Here is a 21175-nt window from a genome sequence, read left to right as displayed (position 1 = left end):
AAAACACAAATGAAGAGTTTCCAATCAGGTACCTGAGAAAATACTGAGGGTGGTGGAAAAAGAGATGCAGGGAGGCGCGTGGAAGAAGGAGATTAAAGGAGAAGGAGTAAGAGGACAGAGGGAGGAAAGAGGGGAGAGGGAGAAAAGAGAGAGGGGAGAAGGAGGAGGGGGGTGGAGAGAGAGAAATAAAGTCTTTTTTTGTTTGTTTGTTTATTTATTTTGAGTATTGGAGTCTCACCCTGTCTCCCAAGCTGGAGTGCAGTGGCGCGATCTTGGCTCACTGACGCCTTCACCTCGCCTCCCAGGTTTAATTAAGCGATTCTCCTGCCTCAGCCTCCCAAGTAGCTTGGATTACAGGCACCCACCACCATGCCTGGCTAATTTTTGTATTTTTAGTAGAAACAGTGTTTCACCATGTTGACCAGACTAGTCTCAAACTCTCGACCTCAGGTGATCTGCCTGCCTCAGCCTCCCAAAATGCTGGGATTACAGGCGTGAGCCACTGTGCCTGGCCAGAAAGTCTTTAATAACACCCTACAGTCTTTATTTAGCTAAAATGTTACTGGAACAAATCCTATACAGTTTGCCCAAAGTTGCAGATTAGCTAAAGAGACAAGGAGTAGAGATGAGCTGAATTGATGCTAGCACCTTGAACAACCTAACGTAAAGGAAAGCTAAGCTTGATGAAGTGAAGAATGGGCCAATTAATTTCCCTAGGGTTGGTAAGAGTAATTCTGCAGAGCAATGTAGAAAGTTTTAGACTGTAACTCACCGTAAGAAATACAGTTCACACACACACGTGCACATACACACACACACAGATCTCCCCTGATTCCAATATAAACAAAAGTTTCATGAAATGATATTTATCCTTACTGAGTTTAATGACTCTGATATTCCATCCAACATGTTCATATCCTAGTCCAGCCTCTCCAAGCCTATCCGTCCCATTCTATTATATTAAAAATGTGGTTTATGATGCACTAAGTTGGCTTTACAATGTATTAACAAGCAAACAAGCATCACACCTGTAGGGGAAGAGCATTTGCTTGAGTTATTTGAACTGGACAACAAATAAGGGTATTTGAAAGGTACAGTAGGAGAAATCCTTAAGTAAGTGTGCAAATTGACTATATGAGCCCTGTGATTGCTCCCAATTCTAAAATCCCAGGAAGGTTATGTAATTCTTACAATAGGACTTACGGCGGCTGGCTATGTGAAGCCAAACTGTGAATTGCAAAATAGAAAATAGCTGTCAGGGAAACCCTGTGGATATAAAAGAAAGCACAATGCTCAGCTGTATGCAGATAATACACTACGCACTGACCAGGTCCTCAGTATATTTCAGCTGTTAGGTTTCACCTAGGAAAGGAAATGTAGAGAACCTGGCAAAATTCCAGGAATGGCTAACAAAAATAGTTAAGTGGTGAGGAATCTGAAGACAAATGGAAAAAACTGAGTTAAGTGGTCTCAAGAAATGATCTAAACAAGCATGTGAACAGCGACCTTCTCGACCATGGCCACTGCGTACTCTGTTACCCTGGAAGACAGGATAAAAGAGAAGATTTCATATAGAAGAACAAGGGGTTTTTAAAATAGGCATTTGAAATAAATTCATAAAGAAGAATTGTGTAGTCTTTTTTCCTAGAGTTTTTAAAGTATGATTGTGGACTGAGACATTTTAGATTCTTTTAAATCCTGCACAGAAGAATGACTTCTCAAGGAAGTGTCTATTCAGATTTTGATCACTCTCATCTATTCAGAACTCACTGCTCTCCTGGATTTTGAAGCCCTATGCACCTCTGTTATCTTATAACCATCTCGCTACCCTCTCTTTCATGCATCTCTTCACTGCAGGTGTTGCTCAGGGTTCTCTCTTGGACCCTGTCCTTGCACCTCCCCTGGTTGGTCTTTTATACTCTCAGTTCAACTCTCACCGGTATGCCGGTCACTCATCATCCATCTTATGTCCAGTTACTTGCAGGACTTCCCAGCTGCATGTCCCATGGACATCTCAGATCCAGCATATTCTAAATGCAATTGATTTTCTTCTCTTCTGCCCTGTTCCTGCTCCTTTATTTTGGTTTAGTTCGTGGTCATGTCATGCACCTTATCAACCTTGGAGTCTTTAACTCCTTTGTCTCCCTTATCATCTTCATCTAATCAATGACCAAGTCTTACCACTTTCGTCTTATAAACATTTCTGGAATTTGTTCATTCCCTTCTATGCCCACAACCATTGCTCTCAATAGCTCTTGCAATGATCTCCAAACTGGCTTCCTTCCCACCTGCCTTTTTTGGTTACCACACATCTGCCTTCCTCAGCCTCCAGGGAAGTCTGTTGGAAAGGCCTATGTGACCTTGTTTCCTCTCAATTTAAACGCTCACAGCCTTTTCACATAACCCCTAGATAATAAAGTTCAAACTCTTAACATCTTAGGAACTCTCCACAATCTGGCCTTTGCTGTTCTTTCCACCTACATTCCTTTCCTTCAAGTTTATGTTCCAGCAATGCTAAAACGTTTGTAGTTCCTCACACAAACCAGGCTGTGTATTTCCTTCTGTGCTGTGTTCATGTAAATCCCTCTGGTTGGAAAGGGGACATTCACTAGCCAGGTATGTCTAGGTAATGATCATCTGTCATTTAAGATTCAGTTCAGGTGTCCACTCATCCAAGAAGCCATCCTCTTTGAACTACTTACTCCTTCCCATTCCTTACCTATTTCATCATGATTGTCCATTTATGTTTCTCTATCCCTCCCTAGACAGTGAGATCCTTGGTTGCAGGGCTTGGAGCATTTTTACCTTTGTGTTTACAGCACCTAGAACAATTTATGACGCACAATAGATCCTCAACAAAATTTCTATTGAATAAATAAAACCCACAATTATCTGTTATCATATGTTGAGATAACTATCAATATAAATGAATGTCTTTTTAGTCTCTCAAATGAGTTTGTGCTGTTTAATTACAACAGTAACAGTGATAATGCTTATATTTTGAATTTTCATCTTTGATGACTCTGGATTCAGTTACCTATTATTGGAATAGAAATTAATAGAAATTTCCTGGCCAACAAACTTGCCATTGGCTTTGATTAAATCTTTATTTTATTTAAATAGCACATTTCCCTTGTACTATAGGCAGTCCAACCAATGCAGAAACAAGTGGTCTTGATTGGTTTATTTCCCTCTCTGTCTCCATCTCTCTGTCTTTGGTTTTTATACATTCAGAAGGCCAGAGCTGAAAGGGAATGTAATCACTACCTAGTACAGTCCCTCCTGAGTCAGTTGGGGAAAACCAGGCCTGCAGAGAATGAGTGTCTTGCTTCTGTCACACCTTAAGAGTCCCCCCTTCTTTGGTAGATGACCTTTTCATACTTTTTACTAAATGCATCAGTTAAGTCCAAAAGAATACCTGTGTTATAGCAAACACAGGTAAATCTGTCTGTTGGACAACTTTATTCACCTATTGTCACAATTATATCTGAGGGCATCCTTAGGTGACTTCTGTTTCTTGTTTCTGGGTACTGTAGTGCCATGATCATGCTTAGATTTGTAGCCTGATGGTTAGCCTGTCATTTTCACAATGTCTTATGTATTATTATTATTAGCTGTTGATTACTTTCCTGCATCCAAGGTGGTACATCTTCAGATTGTATCAATTACTTTATTCTTCTGCACCTACAATTAGCTAATTTTTTTCTCTCTTAGGTCTTTGAAATACTTCTTATTGCCATTGATCTTATCTCAGTGGCCATGTCAAACCAATCAGGCATTGGGCCTTTTCATTGGCACATTTTCCTGTCTGCAGTCTTGTCAAAGCAGAAACAAATAGACATTATGAAATTATATTCATTGAATCATATTCATTGTTTGCTTTAATTAATGTTATTGTGACATTTATAGTTTGTCTTCACCCTTGGCCTGCTCTTATTGACAAAAGAATTTAGATTTTGTTCAGGTTTCCTGTACAATAACGCTTGATTTCTTTTCAACCTTAAATTCCTCAGTGTTAAAGTAAGTTGATCTTAATTTCTCCACTTTCTTCTTTTGAATGATCCTTTAAAACATAGATTTACAATGTATATTCGTCCATTCTCACGCTGCTAATAAACACATACCCAAGCCTGGGTAATTTATTAAAAAAAAGAGGTTTAATTGACTCACAATTCAGCATTACTGGGGAGGCTTCAGGAACCTTACAATCATGCTAGAAGAAAAAGCAAACACGTCCTCCTTCACGTGGTGGCAGCAAGGAGCAGTGCCAAGTAAAAGGGGGAAAAGCCCCTTATAAAGCCATCAGCTCTCATGAGAGCTCACTCACTATCATGAGAACAACATGAGGGTAACCACCCCCATGATCAAATTACCTCCCACTGGGTCCCTCCCACAACATGTGGGGATTGTGGGAACTACAATTCAATATGAGATTTGGGTGGGGACACAGCCAAACCATATCATTCTGCCCCAGCCCCTCCCAAATCTCATGTCCTCACATTTCAAAACACAATCATGCCCTTCCATTAGTCCCCCAAAGTCTTAACTCATTCCAACATTAACTCAGAAGTCTAAGTCCAAAGTCTCATCTGAGACAAGGCAAGTACCTTCCACCTATGAGCCTGCAAAATCAAATGCAAGTTGGTTACTTCCTAGATATAATGTGGGTACAGGCATTGGGTAAATACAGCCATTCCATATGGGAGGAATTGGCCAAAACAAAGGGACTAAAGGCCCTGTGCAAGTCCAAAATCCAGTGGGGCAGTCATTAAACCTTAAAGTTCCAAAATGGTCTCCTTTGACTCCATGTCTCATACAGGTTACGCTGATGCAAGAGGTGGGCTTCCATGGCCTTGGACAGCTCTGCCCCTGTGGCTTTACAGGTTACAGCCCCCTCCCAGCTGCTTTCACAGGCTGGCATTGAGTGTCTGTGGCTTTTCCAGGTGCATGGTTCATGCTGTCAGTGCATCTACCATACTGGGGTCTGGAGGATGGTGGCCCTCTTCTCACAGATCCAATAGGTAGTGCCCCAGTGGGGACTCTGTGTAGGGGCTCCAACTCCACATTTCCCTTCTGCACTGCCCTAGCAGAGGTTCTCCATGAGGATCCCACTACTACAGCACACCTCTGCCTGGACAGCCAGGTGTTTCTATACATCCTCTGAAATCTAGGTGGAGGTTCCCCAACTTTAATTATTTTTATTTTATTTTATTTACTTATTTATTTTTGACATGGAGTCTCATTCTGTTGCCCCGGCTGGAGTGCAGTGGCGTGATCTTGGCTCACTGCAAGCTCTGCCTCCCAGGTTCACACCATTCTCCTGCCTCAGCCTCCCAAGTAGCTGGGACTACAGGTGCCCACCACCATGCCCGGCTAATTTTTTTGTGTTTTTAGTAGAGACGGGGTTTCACCATGTTAGCCAGGATGGTGTAGATCTCCTGACCTTGTGATCTGCCAGCATCAGCCTCCCAAAGTGCTGGGATTACAGGTGTGAGCCACTGCGCCCAGCCTAATTTTTGACTTCTGTGCACCCACAGGCCCAACACCACATGGGAGCTGCCAAGGCTTGGGGCTTGCACCCTCTGAATCAATGGCCTGAGCTGTACCTTGGCCTCTTTTAGCCATGCTGGAGCTGAAGCAACTGTGACACAGGGCACCATGTCCTGAGGCCACACAGAGCAGGGGAAACCTGGGCCTCACCCAAGAAACCATTTTTGACTCCTAGACCTCTGGGTCTGTGATGGGAGGGGCTGCTGTGAAGGTCTCTGATTTGCTCTGGAGACATTTTCCGTATTGTCTTGGTAATTAACATTTGGCTCCTCATTAACTATGCAAATTTCTGCAGCAGGCTGGAATTTCTCTCCAGAATTTTTTTTTTTTCTATCTCATCGTTAGGCTGCAAATTTTCCAAACTTTTATGCTCTGCTTCCTCCGGAATGTTTTGCCACTTAGAGATTTCTTCTGCCACATACCCTAAATCATCACTCTCAAGTTCAAAGTCCCACAGATCTCTAGGGCAGGGGCGAAATGCCACCAGTGTCTTTGCATAACAAGAGTGACTTTTACCCCAGTTCCCAACAAGTTCATCATCTCCATCTGAGACCACCTCAGCCTGGACTTCATTGTCCTTATCATTATCAGCATTTTGGTCAAAGTAATTCAACAAGTCTCTAGGAAGTTCCAAACTTTCCTGCATTTTCCTGTCTTCTGAGCCCTCCAAATCTCTAGCAAGTTCCAAACTTTCTCACACTTTCCTTTCTTCTTCTGAGCTCTCCAAACTGTTCCAACCTCTGTCTGTTGCCCAGTTCCAAAGTTGCTGCCACAATTTCGGGTATCCTTATAGAAGCACACTACTCTACCAGTTATCAATTTACTGTATTAGTCTGTTCTCATGCTGCTGATAAAGACATACCTGAGAATGGGTAAATTATAAAGGAGAGATGTTTAATTGATTCACAGTTCAGCATGGCTGGTGAGGCCTCAGGAAACTTACAATCATGGCAGAAGGGGAAGCAAACACATCCTTCTTCACATGGCGGCAGCAAGGAGCAGTGTCAAACAAAAGGGGGAAAGTGTCTGGTAGAACCATAGATCTTATGAGAACTCAGTCACTATCAGGGGAACAGCATGAGGGTAACTGATCCCATGATCAAATTACCTCCCACCGGGTCCCTCCCATGACACATGGGGATTATGAGGACTACAATTCAAGATGAGATTTGGGGACACAGCCAAACCATATCACAATGTTAACTCTTATTTCTTTGCTTTAATATTAATGTGGTATGTGTCATGTTGCCTGGGTCTGTTTGTATTGTATGAATAAGGTCACTGGATTTGGTACTGCAAATATACTTATTATCTCTTGCTCTTGCTACCTGACTTGAGAAAACAGAAAATATTTTTCTCTGTCTGGCTTGTGATGTTTTATTTCGTTGTTATGAGGTTTGAAAAAACCTGAGATACAGCATGTTCCTCCTTGCAGTTTGCACCCATCAGTACGCTCTGTCTTGATAATGAGACTCTTTTTTCCCAAGGAGGGAAAAAAGAAAGGAAAATAATCTGTCTCCCGGATGCACACATTATCTTGCTTCTGTCTTTGTGAACCTTCCCCTAGGTCCTGGAAAGGCAGCCTGTGTTTGCTTCCTCAGGAGGATGAAAGCTTGGCTGCAACACTTGCTCCCCAGCACGACATCAGAGCCTGCTGCTGGGCCTGCAGAGTGAGAACAGCCAAACTAGGCCAAGGGGGTTCCTCCTCCTCGCCACTCCTCTCCCTTGGACTCAATGGGAGCTGGAGAGTATTCTTTCCAGACCTTACAGTCTTATTAGGATCTGTTTTTGTTTTTCTTTCTTGATCCCTAAAGGAAGCATAATGCTACCATGATATCAAACAGCTATGCAGATTGCCCTGGCAAAATGAATCATACATTTGCTTCCTTCACAGAAACCACATTAGTCACCGCCAGTGTTCTGCAGCAGAAGGCATTTTCTTATACAGGTCCTTCAATGGACTCTTTTTCATTTCCCACGTAGCAATTTTGTTTATTCTTTTTTTTATTTTTGCCACTTTTGTTTTTTTTTTTTTTTTGGAAAAAGGGGATTATTTCAACTCTAATAAGTCTCCTTTTGTATTCTTTGAATGCTTTTGAATTAAAAAGAAAACCCACAATTGTCATGTTCCGATATGCCTTCCTCATGCAGGAATTTTAATCTAAATGTAGAAGAGTGATTCCTAATTCTTATAAGTCACTGAGTGAATACTGAATAAAGCTTACAGTTAATTACTGGCGAATGAAACAGCTTGTAGTGTTTTAACCTCCAAGTCAATATATGGCAATATTTCAAATATGATGCATTTTCCACCACTTATCAACCTTATTTAATCCTACTGTAGCTTCATTTTTAGGATCTCTAGAGACAGGAAATCTTTTTAAAGAGCTGTATTAACTGGTCTTTCTGTGCTGCCCATGTAGTTTTCTGCTTGTCTAGTGCTGCTCTCTGGTGACCATTTCTTGAATTACAGGCCATAGATTTTTGCAGTTTAGCCTGGGGGCGGGAGGTGGGGAGTTGGGGGACATAGGGGGTCCGGGGAACGAACCAGCAATTTTTAAAGTGTATGCAATATCGTTGCCTTTGTTTATATCCATGTTCAGCTGTCAAATAAAATCTGCAGGCCAGAGCAGATTTCATTCCAGAGCATTACTGGAGAGAAATACTAAGCCCATTTCAGGCATTTAGGCCTGCTTTATATCCACCAGCTGGCCACGTGTGTTTCTTGGTTGGGCTGAATAGAGATGGTAGAGAGGAATTTAGCCCAAGAAACGAAGCTTTTCCTATGGCTTGCTCCTTTTTCTTTTTTAAAAAGTCCTTTTCCACTGTAGATGCCAGCCTCACTGATAGCTTCTAAAGCCTTCTCTCTTGCTCCCAGCTGAAGTCAAAATTGCTTCTTGGAGTTAACAGTCCAACACTATTCCTCAGGTCCCCAGTAACATCCCCATGGTGCTTATAGAAACAGACAGAAGAAAGAGGAGGAAAATAACTTTTCACTGGTATTTGATTCTTATCAATAAATTCTGGAGCCACAGAACCTTCTATAAACCCATCTGGGTGTTTGTGTGTGTGTGTGTGTGTGTGTGTGTGTATGTGTATGTATGTGTATATATATATATATAAATATATATATATATATATATAAAAAATCAGCCACCACGTCTGGCTAATTTTTGTATTTTTAGTAGAGACAGGGTTTCAACATGTTAGCCAGGCTGGTCTCGAACTCCTGACCTCAAGTGAGCCACCCGCCTCGGCTTCCCAAAATGCTGGGATTATAGGCGCGAGTCACCATGCCCAGCCATGCAGGGTACATTTCAGTGAATAATAACTAGTATTTGCTGACTATGCTGGGAACAGATAAATGAAGCCAAAGTCCCAGCTGCCTTGGACCTGAGAGAGGTTTCTAACCTGGTATTAGCATAAAGGGATGTGTGGGTGTTTGAGAGAAGGAAGGCAGGAGGGAGAGGCTATTACTCTGCACCTGCTGCATGTGCAAGATGCTGCTCCAAGATTTATTCTTCTGACCACTCTGTCCAAGATGGAAGAACTATGGCATAGAAAGATTTCACAATTTCACAAGGCCACATGGTTTAAACTAAAATCCAGGTTGGCCTGGCTACAAGACCCACAGTTCTTCTAGAATACCACGAGTCTGTGGGGAGAGGGTTCAAAGATCGGATCAGTGGTTAGAGGAGAGGCACTGTTGATGGACTGAAAGACTCTGGACTGCACTGTGGACTTTGTCTGTGGCTGTTTTCCTTGCATCATGATGCTCTGCATTGTAACGCGTGGTAGAGGTGGGGCAGGGAGGGGCAGGGAGGTGGGGCGAGGGAGGTGAATCTCAGAACATCTGGACAACTCTTTAACGTCCTGTGCTGGGCATGGTGGATCTTTTCTTGTTTAATGTACAAGATGGACACCAGATGAATCTAGCTATAGGAGGCACTAACGCCTTACTGGGAACTGCTTGCTTACTTTTTTTGCTTTTCATAAGAGGTGAGTGTGATGAATACATAAATATCTGCTATGATATTTTCTATAGCTTTCTATTGAAATATTTCTTAATTTGAAATTAAAACAGTGAAAAGGGTTAAGTCAGCTTAGTGGTATGCACCTATGGTCCCAGTTACTCAGGCTGCTGAGGCAGGAGGATCACTTGAGCCCAGGAGTTTGAGGCTGCAGTGAACTTTGATCACATCACTGCATTCCAGCCTGGGTGACAGAGCAAGACCCCGTCTCTAAAATACAAAAAACGAAAACACTAAAAGAGAGCAAAGACAATTTTGCCCACTATCTTTTGTCTTTCACAGGTGACACAGTATCAGGGAAGCTGCTTGCAAGGACTTTCAAATTTCTAAGCAGGTTAGAAATCATACCTCACTTAAACTGAGTTGCAATGAAATGCTTTTTGATTAAAAGCAATTCAGTCTTACATAGAACAGAACAGAGAACCCAGAAACAAATCCACATATCTACAGTGAACTCATTTCGACACAGGTACCAAGAACGTACACTGGGGAAAAGACAGTCTCTTTAACAAATGGTGCTGGGAAAACTGGTTATCCATGTGCAGAAGAAGGAAACTAGACCCCTATATCTTGTCATGTACAAAAATCAAATTAAAATGGATTAAAGACTTAAATACAAGACCTCAAACTATACAAATACTACAAGAAAACATTGAGGAAACTCTCCAGGACATTGGTCTGGGCAAAATTTCTTGAGTAATACCCTGCAAGCACAGGCAACCAACGCAAAAATAGACAAATTGGATTACATCAAACTAAAAAGCTTCTGCACAGCAAAGGAAACAATCAACAAAGTGAAGAGACAACCCACAGAATGGGAGAAAATATTTACAAACTACCCATCTGACAAGTGATTAATAACTGTAATATATAAGGATCTCAAACAACTCTATGTAAAAAACCTAATAATTTGATTAAAAAATGGGTAAAAGATTTTAATAGATATTTCTCAAAGGAAGACACACAAATGGCAAACTGGCATATGAAAAGGTACTCAACATCATCGATCATCAGAGAAATGCAAATCAAAATTACGATGAGATATCATCTTACCCCAGTTGAAATGACTTACATCCAAACCATAGACAATGACTAATGCTGTTGAGGATACGAAGAAATGGGAAACCTTATACATTGTTGGCAGGAATATAAGTACAGCTACTATGGAGAACAGTTTGGAGGTTCCTCAAAAACTAAAAATTGGCTGGGCATGGTGGCTCACGCCTGTAATCCCAGCACTTTGGGAGGCTGAGGTGGGCAGATCACGAGGTCAGGAGATCGAGACCATCCTGCCCAACATGGTGAAACCCTGTCTCTACTAAAAAAAAAAAAAAAAAAAAAAAATTAGCTGGGCATGGTGGCACATGCCTGTAATCCCAGCTACTCGGGAGGCTGAGGCAGGAGAATTGTTTGAACCAGGGAGTCGGAGGCTGCAGTGAGCCAAGATTGCACCACTGTACTCTAGCCTGGCAACAGAGCAAGACTCCGTCTAAAAAAAAAAAAAAACACACACACACTAAAAAGTGAGCTACCATGTGATCCAGCAATACCACTGCTGGGTATATACCCAAAAGAAAGGAAATCAGTATATCGAGGAAACACCTGCACTTCCATGTTTGATGCAGCACTGTTCGCAATGGCCAAAATTTGGAAGCAACCTAAGTGTCCATCAACAGATGAATGAATAAAGAAAATGTGGTACCTATACATAATGGAGTACTATTCAGCCATAAAGAAGAATGAGATCCTGTCATTTGCAACAACATGGATGGAACTGGAGGTCATTATGTTAAGTGAAATAAGCCAGGTATGGAAAGACAAACATTGCATATTTTCACTTATTTGTGGGATCTAAAAATCAAAACAATGGAACCCATGGAGATGATAGTAGAAGGATGGTTACCAGAGGCTGGCAAGGGTAGTGGGAGGGTATGGGGTGGGGGGTGGGAGGTAGGGATGCTTAATGGGTACAAAAAATAGAAAGAATGAAAAAGACCTAGTATTTGATAGCACAATAGGGTGACTATAGTCAATAATAATTTAATCGTATATTTTAAAATAAGTGAAATAATATAATTGGATTGTTTGTAACACAAAGGATAAATGCTTGAGGGGATGGAGACCCTTTTCCATGATGTGATTATTATACATTACATGCCTGCATCAAAACATCTCATGTACCCCATATATACACCTACTACGTACACACAGAAATAGAAAAAAACAAACAAAACAAAAATCAATCAAAGCAATACACAGCCTTAAAGTATTTCCTGAAGTCCATGTCGGGGTGTTGTTGCTTACATCCTTCACATGTAAGATTAAAAACTACTACAACAACAGGAGGCCCATGTAAAGTGATCTGTTCATGGTCAGGGGAAAAGCAAGGTTAGATGTTGTCACAAACACGGAACAACAGAGTCATTAAAACCATGAAATTTCATTGGAAGTGTTCCAAAGCACTCTACAGGCTTTCTGTGTTAAACTACCATTCTGGGAAAAGAAATAAGACTAGGGTCGCAGTCTCCCATCCTTTCTCATATTTAGAGCATAATTGTGTACATTATCTGAACTGATTATCACAACTGCTCTGAGAAGAAACATAAACTGATACATTAAGTGATTCACCGAACTGCAGCGTTGGTTGGTGACACAGCAACCTCACTCCAGGTCTCACACGCACCATCTGCACCGTTCGGAGGTTTGTTCTGGCTGCATTTCTCTGTGTCTGCCTCAGCCCCCCATTGGCTCCCACTGCCCTGGCTTCTGGGAGCTGACGCACCTGTTCATGAGACCATGTTCTTTCAGAACCATCCTTGACACAGATGTCCAGCCTCAGCTCTGTTCCGGTGGCTCCATGCTTGCTGTCCACACAGAGATTTGCCGCCACATTTCGGATCTATGGAAAGAAGAAAGAATGCTGAGTGTAGGGCTATGTTGTATTTTATCATTGGCTCCTAACAACCATGGTATAGATTAAATAAGACATAGATTATCTTTTTTATTACATGCATGTTGAATGAGACCTCGAATTTGTATGCAATTTATGGAGAAAAATCAGGGAATTAAATGTAACACTGAAGCCATCTTCACTGGCTTAACAAGAATTCTGGAAAGAAATATAGTTATAATTAAGTATTAATCAGTCTGTACTTTGACCCACTTCCTTGTAACTGAAAGTCTGTAGCACTAGATGCTAACCATTTGCATCTCCATTTTTCCTTTACATAGGATTTGTGACGTTAGAATCATAAGGTTTTTGTTTAAGAATTGCTTAAGCAGATATTGAGTTCCAGTGGAACAGCTGACTGCAGCCAGTTTAAAGACCCTCACAGAGGAAATAGATCAACATGAGAATATTGTTTCTTCATCTCCCTGTCCCATGACCTCATGCTGCTCTCTGTGACCAATCAATGATCTCCCAACTTCAGCCTACTCCAAAACCCTTAAAAATCCTAGCCCCAAACTCCTTGGGGAGACAGATTTGAGTTTTCCTCTCATCTCCTCATTTGGCAGCCTTATAATTAAACCTCTTTCTCAGCTGCACCCCATATCTTGGTGTATTGACTTGCTGCACACATCAGGCAACAGACCTATTATGGTTACAACATGGTCTACTCGACAGGCTAAAGAACATGAGATGGTTAAACAGCCAAACTGCAGCTGGTTGCGGCAAAGAATGTGTTGATAATGCAACAGAGGGAGTAGCCTAGAGTTTACGACTTCATTAAAATGGGAAGCTTTTCTTTTCAGATAGTTCTTAATTTGGAATTTATTATCTTCCTGTTTCAAAGCACCTTCTATCACTATCATGCTAGCGGGAGAGAGATCCAATATGAGGCGGGTGTGGCAGGTATAGGATGTGATGGAGGAGAGCAAACCACTTAGCCCTGCATGGTTCTGAGCAGAACATGGTGACCTTTGGTTTCAGTTTGACTACAATGGTCTCAGTCTACACCTATTGTCATAATTTAGTATTGCCTTTGAATGATAAATTAAATGTCACTCTAGAGTATTAGCAAAATAGGAAAGACAGTATTATTGCTGAAATACTACACTGGATAAAGATTCTCTACATGAAGCCTGACCTTTGAAAATTTGCAGAGTGGAAAAAAGGATAATTCTTTACAATTATGTTAGCACTGATATAAGGAACTCAATACTTAGAGGTGGGAAAAGAGTGGACAATAAAATGTGTCAAAAACTTAAACAGCAACAGAAGTAGAGTCTGGGCAGAGACACGCCCTTTTGTCATACCTTTTTTTTTGTTTTTGTTTTTTTTGAGACGGAGTTTCACTCTGTCACCAGCCTGGAGTGCAGTGGTGCAATCTCGGCTCACTGCAACCTCCACCTCCCAGGTTCAAGCAATTCTCCTGCCTCAGCCTCCTGAATAGCTGGGATTACAGGTATGTGCCACCACGCCCAGCTAATTTTTGTATTTTTAGTAGAGACGGGGTGATGCACCTGCCTCAGCCTCCCAAAGTGTTGGGATTACAGGTGTGAGCCACCACACCTGGCACTTTCATCATATTCTTCCTGCTTGAAGGTTTCACCAATCTTCCTGATGGTGTCAGAGGCACAGTCTGTAGCAGAGACGGATATTCTTGATAGTTTGCTATTTAGATGTGTATGCTTATATAAGGTCAATGATCTTAATCCTTTTTAAGCCTTTATATAGTACTGGATTATGATAATCCCTTTAGGTCCTTTTAAGAATGGAAACAAAACCAGGATGGGCCCAACTGATCATTTTAACCAAGGTTCTTTTGCCTGGATGGGTAGATAAGGAAAGGAGTCTCTCTGCGACAGAAGAATACCCACCTGGGCCTGTTCCTGCCGGGGTGGGCAATGAGGCAGAGAGAAGGTTTTTATGAAATGTACTGAGGATCATGAAAGGCATAAATCATGCTGGGACAGAATGGTGGTGGTGGAAAGAGATAGTTCGTATTTCATTTACTCTAGGAGTAGAGGTTGGGGATGCCGGTCAGGAGGGAATCAGTGTGGTGGGTACTAATCTCCTTATTCAGGGACTTAGGCAACAGGTTGGGTTCATCTGCTACTGCTGGGGCTCTGCTTTCAGGATCTCTGTCCCTGATGACAAGGTAAAGTAAAATAATGCAGAGTACAGGGGAACAGTTCTTAACCTGGTTTTGCCTACAGATTTCTCCGAGAATCCAAGGAAAGTGGTGGACATTTTTGAAACAAACAAACAAACTATAAATGGATATGTCCAAGCACTTTCGTATTGGTTTTCCTGGAACCCATCGACTCCAGATTTGAACCTTGAATTAGGGAAAATGCCTGCCCTGACCCCTTGGGAACTAGTTGCATTCCTTCTCTTAGTGTAGGAAATCTAGAAAGACAGGGAATGAACTTGGCTGGGCATCAGAAGGCACCTGATTTACTCTCGTTTCTTTTACCTTTACTCCACCTTCCCTAAAATAAGTACCAGGGAGGAACTTCTCTCTAGAATTTGTGAAGCCAAGCTTAAAATACACGTTTTGTAAAATCAGTTTCCTGATGTGTGATGGGGTTTCTCTAGTGAAATAGAAACACCCAGAAGGTCAAAGGTAGATCTCGCTATCGCTGTCTTGAACCTGGCACACTCTGTAAATCTCCTATTTGATCTCCTTATCTGAGTGCAGCGTGTTGGTTTTCTAAAGCTATCTATAACCTGAAAGCTGCCCAACAGAACTCTGAGCAGGCCTTTCTTTTCATTCTTGGGCCGTTTAACTCACAGACACACTCTTCTTAGAGAATCAGTATCAGTTTATACTGAAGACAACTTCAAGGCACTATTTTTCCCTCTGCTTGAGTCCAGGAGCTCTGAACACATTTGGGAAGAAAAGGCAGCTGCTTGCAGGTTCATGGCCAGTGGGTCCCAGAGGGAGAAGCTTGCTCTCCTATGTCGGCTGGCATTTGAACTCACCTGTGGAGCTGCTCTGCTCCTGGAAAAGGAGGATGTGGGGAAGAAGAAAACATACCCAAGCCAGGGACACTGAGGGACAAGTCTACCAAATCTGCCTGTGGATACGCACCAAAGCCTATTGGAGTGCCTTGTTTTGTTTTTAAATGTTATGAGCTCAAAAGGCCTCTGGCAGGGATGGAGGATACCATTTTCTAAACTCTTGAATTTTCTAAATTCTCACTCAAGTGGCATCTGTGTAGACAATGGGATAAACTGATTTGGAAGCCAAATTTCAGGTTTCAAAGGCGTAATTGTCTACATCTGTGTAAATTCCAGCAAAAAGTTGTGCCAGAGAGGAAATGCTGCAAGTTCACTATAGGATAAGGTGGGCAGCTGGATACGAGATTAATATCCAGCTCTTCCTCAAGGTTAGTATCCAGCCATTCCTGCTTGCTTCTCTTCTTACCTGTCCACCTGCCTCTCTCCAGCACATACTCAGATTCTCTCATTTTGCTCACAAACTCAACTCCATTAAAATGAACAAGTGGATAAAATTCTAATAGAACTGATTCTAATACTTGTTTATTCACACTAATAATATATTTTTTAAAAAATGTAGACAAGAACACTTACGATGATTCATATTTTTTCAACATAAACTCTGTACCTCTGGCTGAAGGTGAAGCAGTTCACACACGTACACATGGCCCAAACCTAGGGCCTGGGATATTAAATACGTCTATGACAGAATCAATCATTTTCAGGCCTTATTCCTTTGATGCCCAGCTTCAGGACTTGATTGAAATTGTGTCAAGGAATCTTGAGAGACACTGAACAGGATTAGAAAATGAGGTAGTGCTTGGCTAGGAATGGGTGAGAAGGAGAAAAATGAGGAAAAGGGGAATCATAATGGGTGACAGGAATTACAGAGATAATCTCCTTTTGGGCAAGGACCAGGAAAAGGTCAGGCAGAGAGTAAAGGAGTTCTTTAGGTCTGTAAGAGAAGTCAGGCTCAGCTTTAATATTGGCCCCCCCAGCCCCCAACACAGGAGGTTTTTATCAGAGAGGTACAAGAGAAGGGGAATGTGGCATAAGTGTCAAGGTGGCTAGTAGATGTGGAGTAGGTAATTCAACTGACTGGTAGAGAGGGACTAGCCTTAGCTTAACAAATGAGCCAGCATGGTCTGCTAATTCCTCCTGATAGCCTTAGGTCTTTCAAGTAAGAAGTGGTGGGTTCATTCCTCATGCAACAACATTTACCAGGTACCTGCTATGTCATAGGCACTATGCTGGAAACTGGGTATACAGCAAAAAATAAAAAAAGAACCAGCCCTATCCTTTGTGCACCTGATGGTCTAGTGAGGACATCAGAGAGGACATGAATGGAAGAAAGGCTTGAGATTTCCCATATTTCTAGCTGTGAATTTTTAAAGTGACAAAAAGATTTAAGATGCTCCCTTTTATGGACTATAGTTGATTTTATTTATTTATTTATTTATTTATTTATTTATTTATTTAGACGGAGTTTCACTCTTGTTGCCCAGGCTGGAGTGCAATGGCTCAATCTTGGCTCACTGCTACCTCCACCTCCCGGGTTCAAGTGATCCTCCTGCCTCAGCCTCCCAAATAGCTGGGATTACAGTCATGTGCCACCACTCACAGCTAATTTTGTATTTTTAGTAGAGACGGGGTTTCATCATGTTGGGCAGGTTCTTGAACTCCTGACCTCAGGTGATCTGCTGCCTTGGCCTCCCAAAGTGCTGGGATTATAGGTGTGAGCCACTCTGCCCAACCTCTGGACCATAGTTGATTTTAGAATGCAAATTTATTTGCAGAGCTGGAAAGACAGAAGACACTAGGGTAACATGGAAAGAGAACTGAATGGAGACTGAGCAGGTCCACGTTCTGCTCGTGAGGTACAAATGAGGTTCCCTATAACCTCATTTTTTTTTTTCAAGAAACAGGGTCTTGCTCTGTTGCCCAGGCTAGACTGCAGTGTTCACAGCTCACACCTTGCCACAGTCTTTAACTCCTGGGCTCAAGCGATCCTCCCACTTCAGCCTCCTGTCCTTTTTAAAGCTCAGTTCATCCACTTATAGAGAGTCAACATTCTGAGAGTGATTCTGAATGAAAGGCACTTTGTGGTTAGACATTCAAATACTAAGAAAAACTGGCTTCTATTCTCAAGGAGCCAACAATCATATCAGGGAGACATTACTCTGAAGACATCTTCTTAAGAGACTAAATGCTAAGTGAGGCCTGAAGAGGAAATGACCATTCTGAGTGAGATGGGCTTGGAGCACTTGGTAGGACGGATGACATTGGAAGGGGCCCTGGAGGCTGAGTAGAATTGAATGTACACAGTAAAGTGACAGAAGGGACACTATTGCCTTAGGAATCAGAAATGAACTCAGATATTGAAGTTTGACAGTGTAAGGCATTTTTAAGGGAATGGCGAATTGATATAGCATGGCTCAACGTAAGGTTTGTAAAATGAAGACGATCATGCCTCAGAGGGCAATTGTGAGGATTAAACCGATGCATGCGAAGTGCCTGGCACAGTGTTTGTACATTGCAAGTGGTCAGTAAATGTTAGTTACTATTTATTTGTTTGTTAGTTTTTTTGGCTGAATTGTCTGTGATGGTAAACGGGGCGCTGCCATGGTCAAATCACATTTCATTTATATCATGTGATCACTCACAGCCTCAAGTCAAAGGAGACCGCAGATGAACAAGCCTTGGTCCAGCATTGCAGGCCTATTCTTCAGTGTGGATTGCCAGCTAATCTTCACAGTGTCTTACACAGTCCCCCAAGATCTCAATCTGGCAATTTGAGCACCACACCAAACACACCCACCTCCCTACCCCTCAATGAACAATTTCTGCTGATTCTAGTCCTAGGTACTGAATGTCCCACTCCTTTCTTCTCCATCCCAGTCTCCCAGGCCTTTGACATCTTTTCATGAGCTGTTTTTAAAAATTGTGATAAAATATACATAATATAAAGTTTATTATTTTAACCATTTTAAGTGTTCAATTCAATAGTATTAAGTGCATTCAAAATGTTGTGTAACCATCACCAAGATCTATTTCTAAAATGTTTCATCATTCAAAACAGCAACCATTAATCATTAAGCAATAACTCCCTACTTCCCCTTCTCCCCCATCCCCTGGTAATATCTATTCTACTGACTATAAATAATATTTTGTAAACCTCATATAAATGGAACCATACCATGTTTGCCATTTTGTGTCTGGCTTATTTAACTTAACATTGTAGCATGTATCAGAACTTCATTTCCTTTTAAGGCCAATATTCGTGTGTGTGTGTATATATATATAGAGTTGTTTTTTTTTTTTTTTTTTTTTTTTTTTGAGATAGAGTCTCACTCTGTCCCCCAGGCTGGAGTGCAGTGGTCCAATCTTGGCTCACTGCAACCTCCGCCTCTCGGGTTCAAGCGATTCTCCTGCCTCAGCCTCCCGAGTAGCTGGGACCACAGGTGCACACCACCATGCCTGGCTAATTTTTTGTGTTTTTAGTAGAGACAGGATTTCACCTTATTAGCCAGGATAGTCTCAATCTCCTGATCTCATGATCGGAGGCCTCCCAAAGTGCTGGGATTACAGGTGTGAGCCACCACGCCCGATATATGTATATTTATATGAAAAAACACATATATAAATATGCCAGATTTGTATCCATTCATCTATTCATGGATACTTGTGCTGTTTCTACTTTTTTTTTTTTTTTTATTGAGATGGAGTCTTGCTCTGTTGCTAGGCTGGGCACAATCTTGGCTCACTGTACTCTCCATCTCCTGGGTTCAAGCAATTCCCCTGCCTCAGCCTCCTGAGTAGCTGGGACTACAGGTGTGCACCACCACACCTGGCTAACTTTTGGTAATTTAGTAGAGATGGGGTTTCACCATGTTAGCCAGGATGGTCTCGATCTCCTGATCTTGTGATCTGCCCACCTTGGCCTCCCAAAGTGCTGGGATTACAGGCGTGAGCCACCGCTCCCGGCCTGTTTCTACTTTTTTACTTCTGTGAATAATGCTTCTGTGAACACTGGCATGTAAATATCTTTCACATCCTTGTTTTCAATTATTTTGCCTATACACCTAGGAATGAAATTGCTGGGTCATAAGGTAATTCTATGTTTAACACTTTGAGGAACTATCAAACTGTTTTCCACAGTAGCTGAACCATTTTACATTCCCACAAGCAACGTAGAATGGTTCCAGTTTCTTCATATTTTTGCCAACACTTGTAGTTTTTCTGGTTTATGTAATAGCTATCCTAGTGGATGTGAAGTGGTATCTCATTGTGGTTTTGATTTGCTTTTCCCTAATGACTAATGATGTCGAAAACCTTTTCATTTGCTTATTGAGTATTTGTATAGTTTGGAGAAATACCTATTCAGGTCCTTTGCCTATTTCTGAATTGAGTCATTTGCGGTTTTATTTTTGAGCTTAAGGAGTTTTAAAAAAATATATTCTAGATATTAATCCCTTATCAGATATATGACTTGTAAATATTTTATCCTATTCAGTGGGTTGCCTTTTCATTCTGTCAATTGTGCCTTTGATGCGCCAAAGTTTTAATCTTGATGAAGTCCAATTTATCTATTTTTTTCTTTTGTTGCCTGTGCTTTGGTGTCATATTTAAGAGATCATTGCCATTCCAATGCCATGGAGATTTTTCCCTATGTTTTATTCTGAGTTTTACAGTTTTAGCTCTTATGTTTAGGTCTTTGATCCATTTAGAATTAAATTTTGTGTATGGTGTGAAGTAAAGTTTACAACCTCATTTTTTTTGCATGTAGATATATTAGTTTGAAATGGCTGCCATAGGAAAGTATCACAAACTGGGTGGATTAAACCACAGAAATTTGTTGCCTGAGAGTTCTGGAAGCTAAAAGACCAAGATCAAGGTGTTCGCAGTTTGGTTCCTTCTGAGGGTTGTGAAAGAGAGTACATAATGTGCTTCTTTCCTAGCTTCTGGTGGTTTGTGGCAATCTTTGATGTTCCTTGGCTTGTTAACATATCATGCTGGTTTCTGCTTTTATGTTCACTTGATGTTTTGTTTGTGTGTGTGCTGGTGTCCAAATTTCCCCTTTTTATGAAGACACCAATCATACTGGATTAGGGGCCCACCATACTCAGAATAATCCCATCTTAATTAATTACATCTGCAATACCTGATTTCCAAATAAAGTTACATTCGGAGGTACCAAGGATTAGGATTTCAACATATAAATTTTGGGGAGACATAATTCAGTCCATTAGTAGTGGATATCCAGTTTTCCCAGCATCATTTGTTGAACAGACTGTCCATTCCTTATTGAGTGATATTGGCATCCTTGTCAAAAATCTATTAACCTTATATGTGAGGGCTTATTTCTTGGCAATCTATTAGATTCCATTGATCTATACATCTATCTTTATGCCTGTATCACACGTTTTTTGAATTACCATAGCTTTGTATTAAGTGTTGAAACTAGGAAATGTGGGTTCTCCAACTTTGTTTTTCTGGTTCAAGATTGTTTTCATTATTGAGGGTCCTTTGAGGTTCCATATAAATTTTAGGATGGGTTTTTCTATTTTTGCAAAATATTCCATTTCGATTTTGATAGAGATTGTATTTAATTTGTAGATCACTTTGCATAGTATCACCGTTTAACAAT

The 21175-nt window shown here is 41.3% G+C and overlaps 1 protein-coding gene across 2 annotated transcripts in view; it reads right to left on the bottom strand.

The window, feature by feature from the left end:
- The window catches only part of GALNTL6 (polypeptide N-acetylgalactosaminyltransferase like 6), a 1202623-nt gene that overhangs the window by 21180 nt on the left and 1160268 nt on the right, over positions 1 to 21175 (bottom strand). For both annotated transcript variants that reach the window (XM_015451034.4, XM_015451035.4), the window contains one exon: positions 12364 to 12480. In XM_015451034.4, coding sequence (XP_015306520.2) covers positions 12364 to 12480 — 117 coding nt within the window. The remainder of the gene's footprint in view (positions 1 to 12363; positions 12481 to 21175) is intronic.

This window comes from Macaca fascicularis, chromosome 5, assembly GCF_037993035.2.
Source record: "Macaca fascicularis isolate 582-1 chromosome 5, T2T-MFA8v1.1".
NCBI classification, from domain to species: Eukaryota; Metazoa; Chordata; class Mammalia; order Primates; family Cercopithecidae; genus Macaca; species Macaca fascicularis.
The sequence above is the reverse complement of the archived record's forward strand: the minus strand, read 5'-3'. Positions and strand labels throughout refer to the sequence as shown.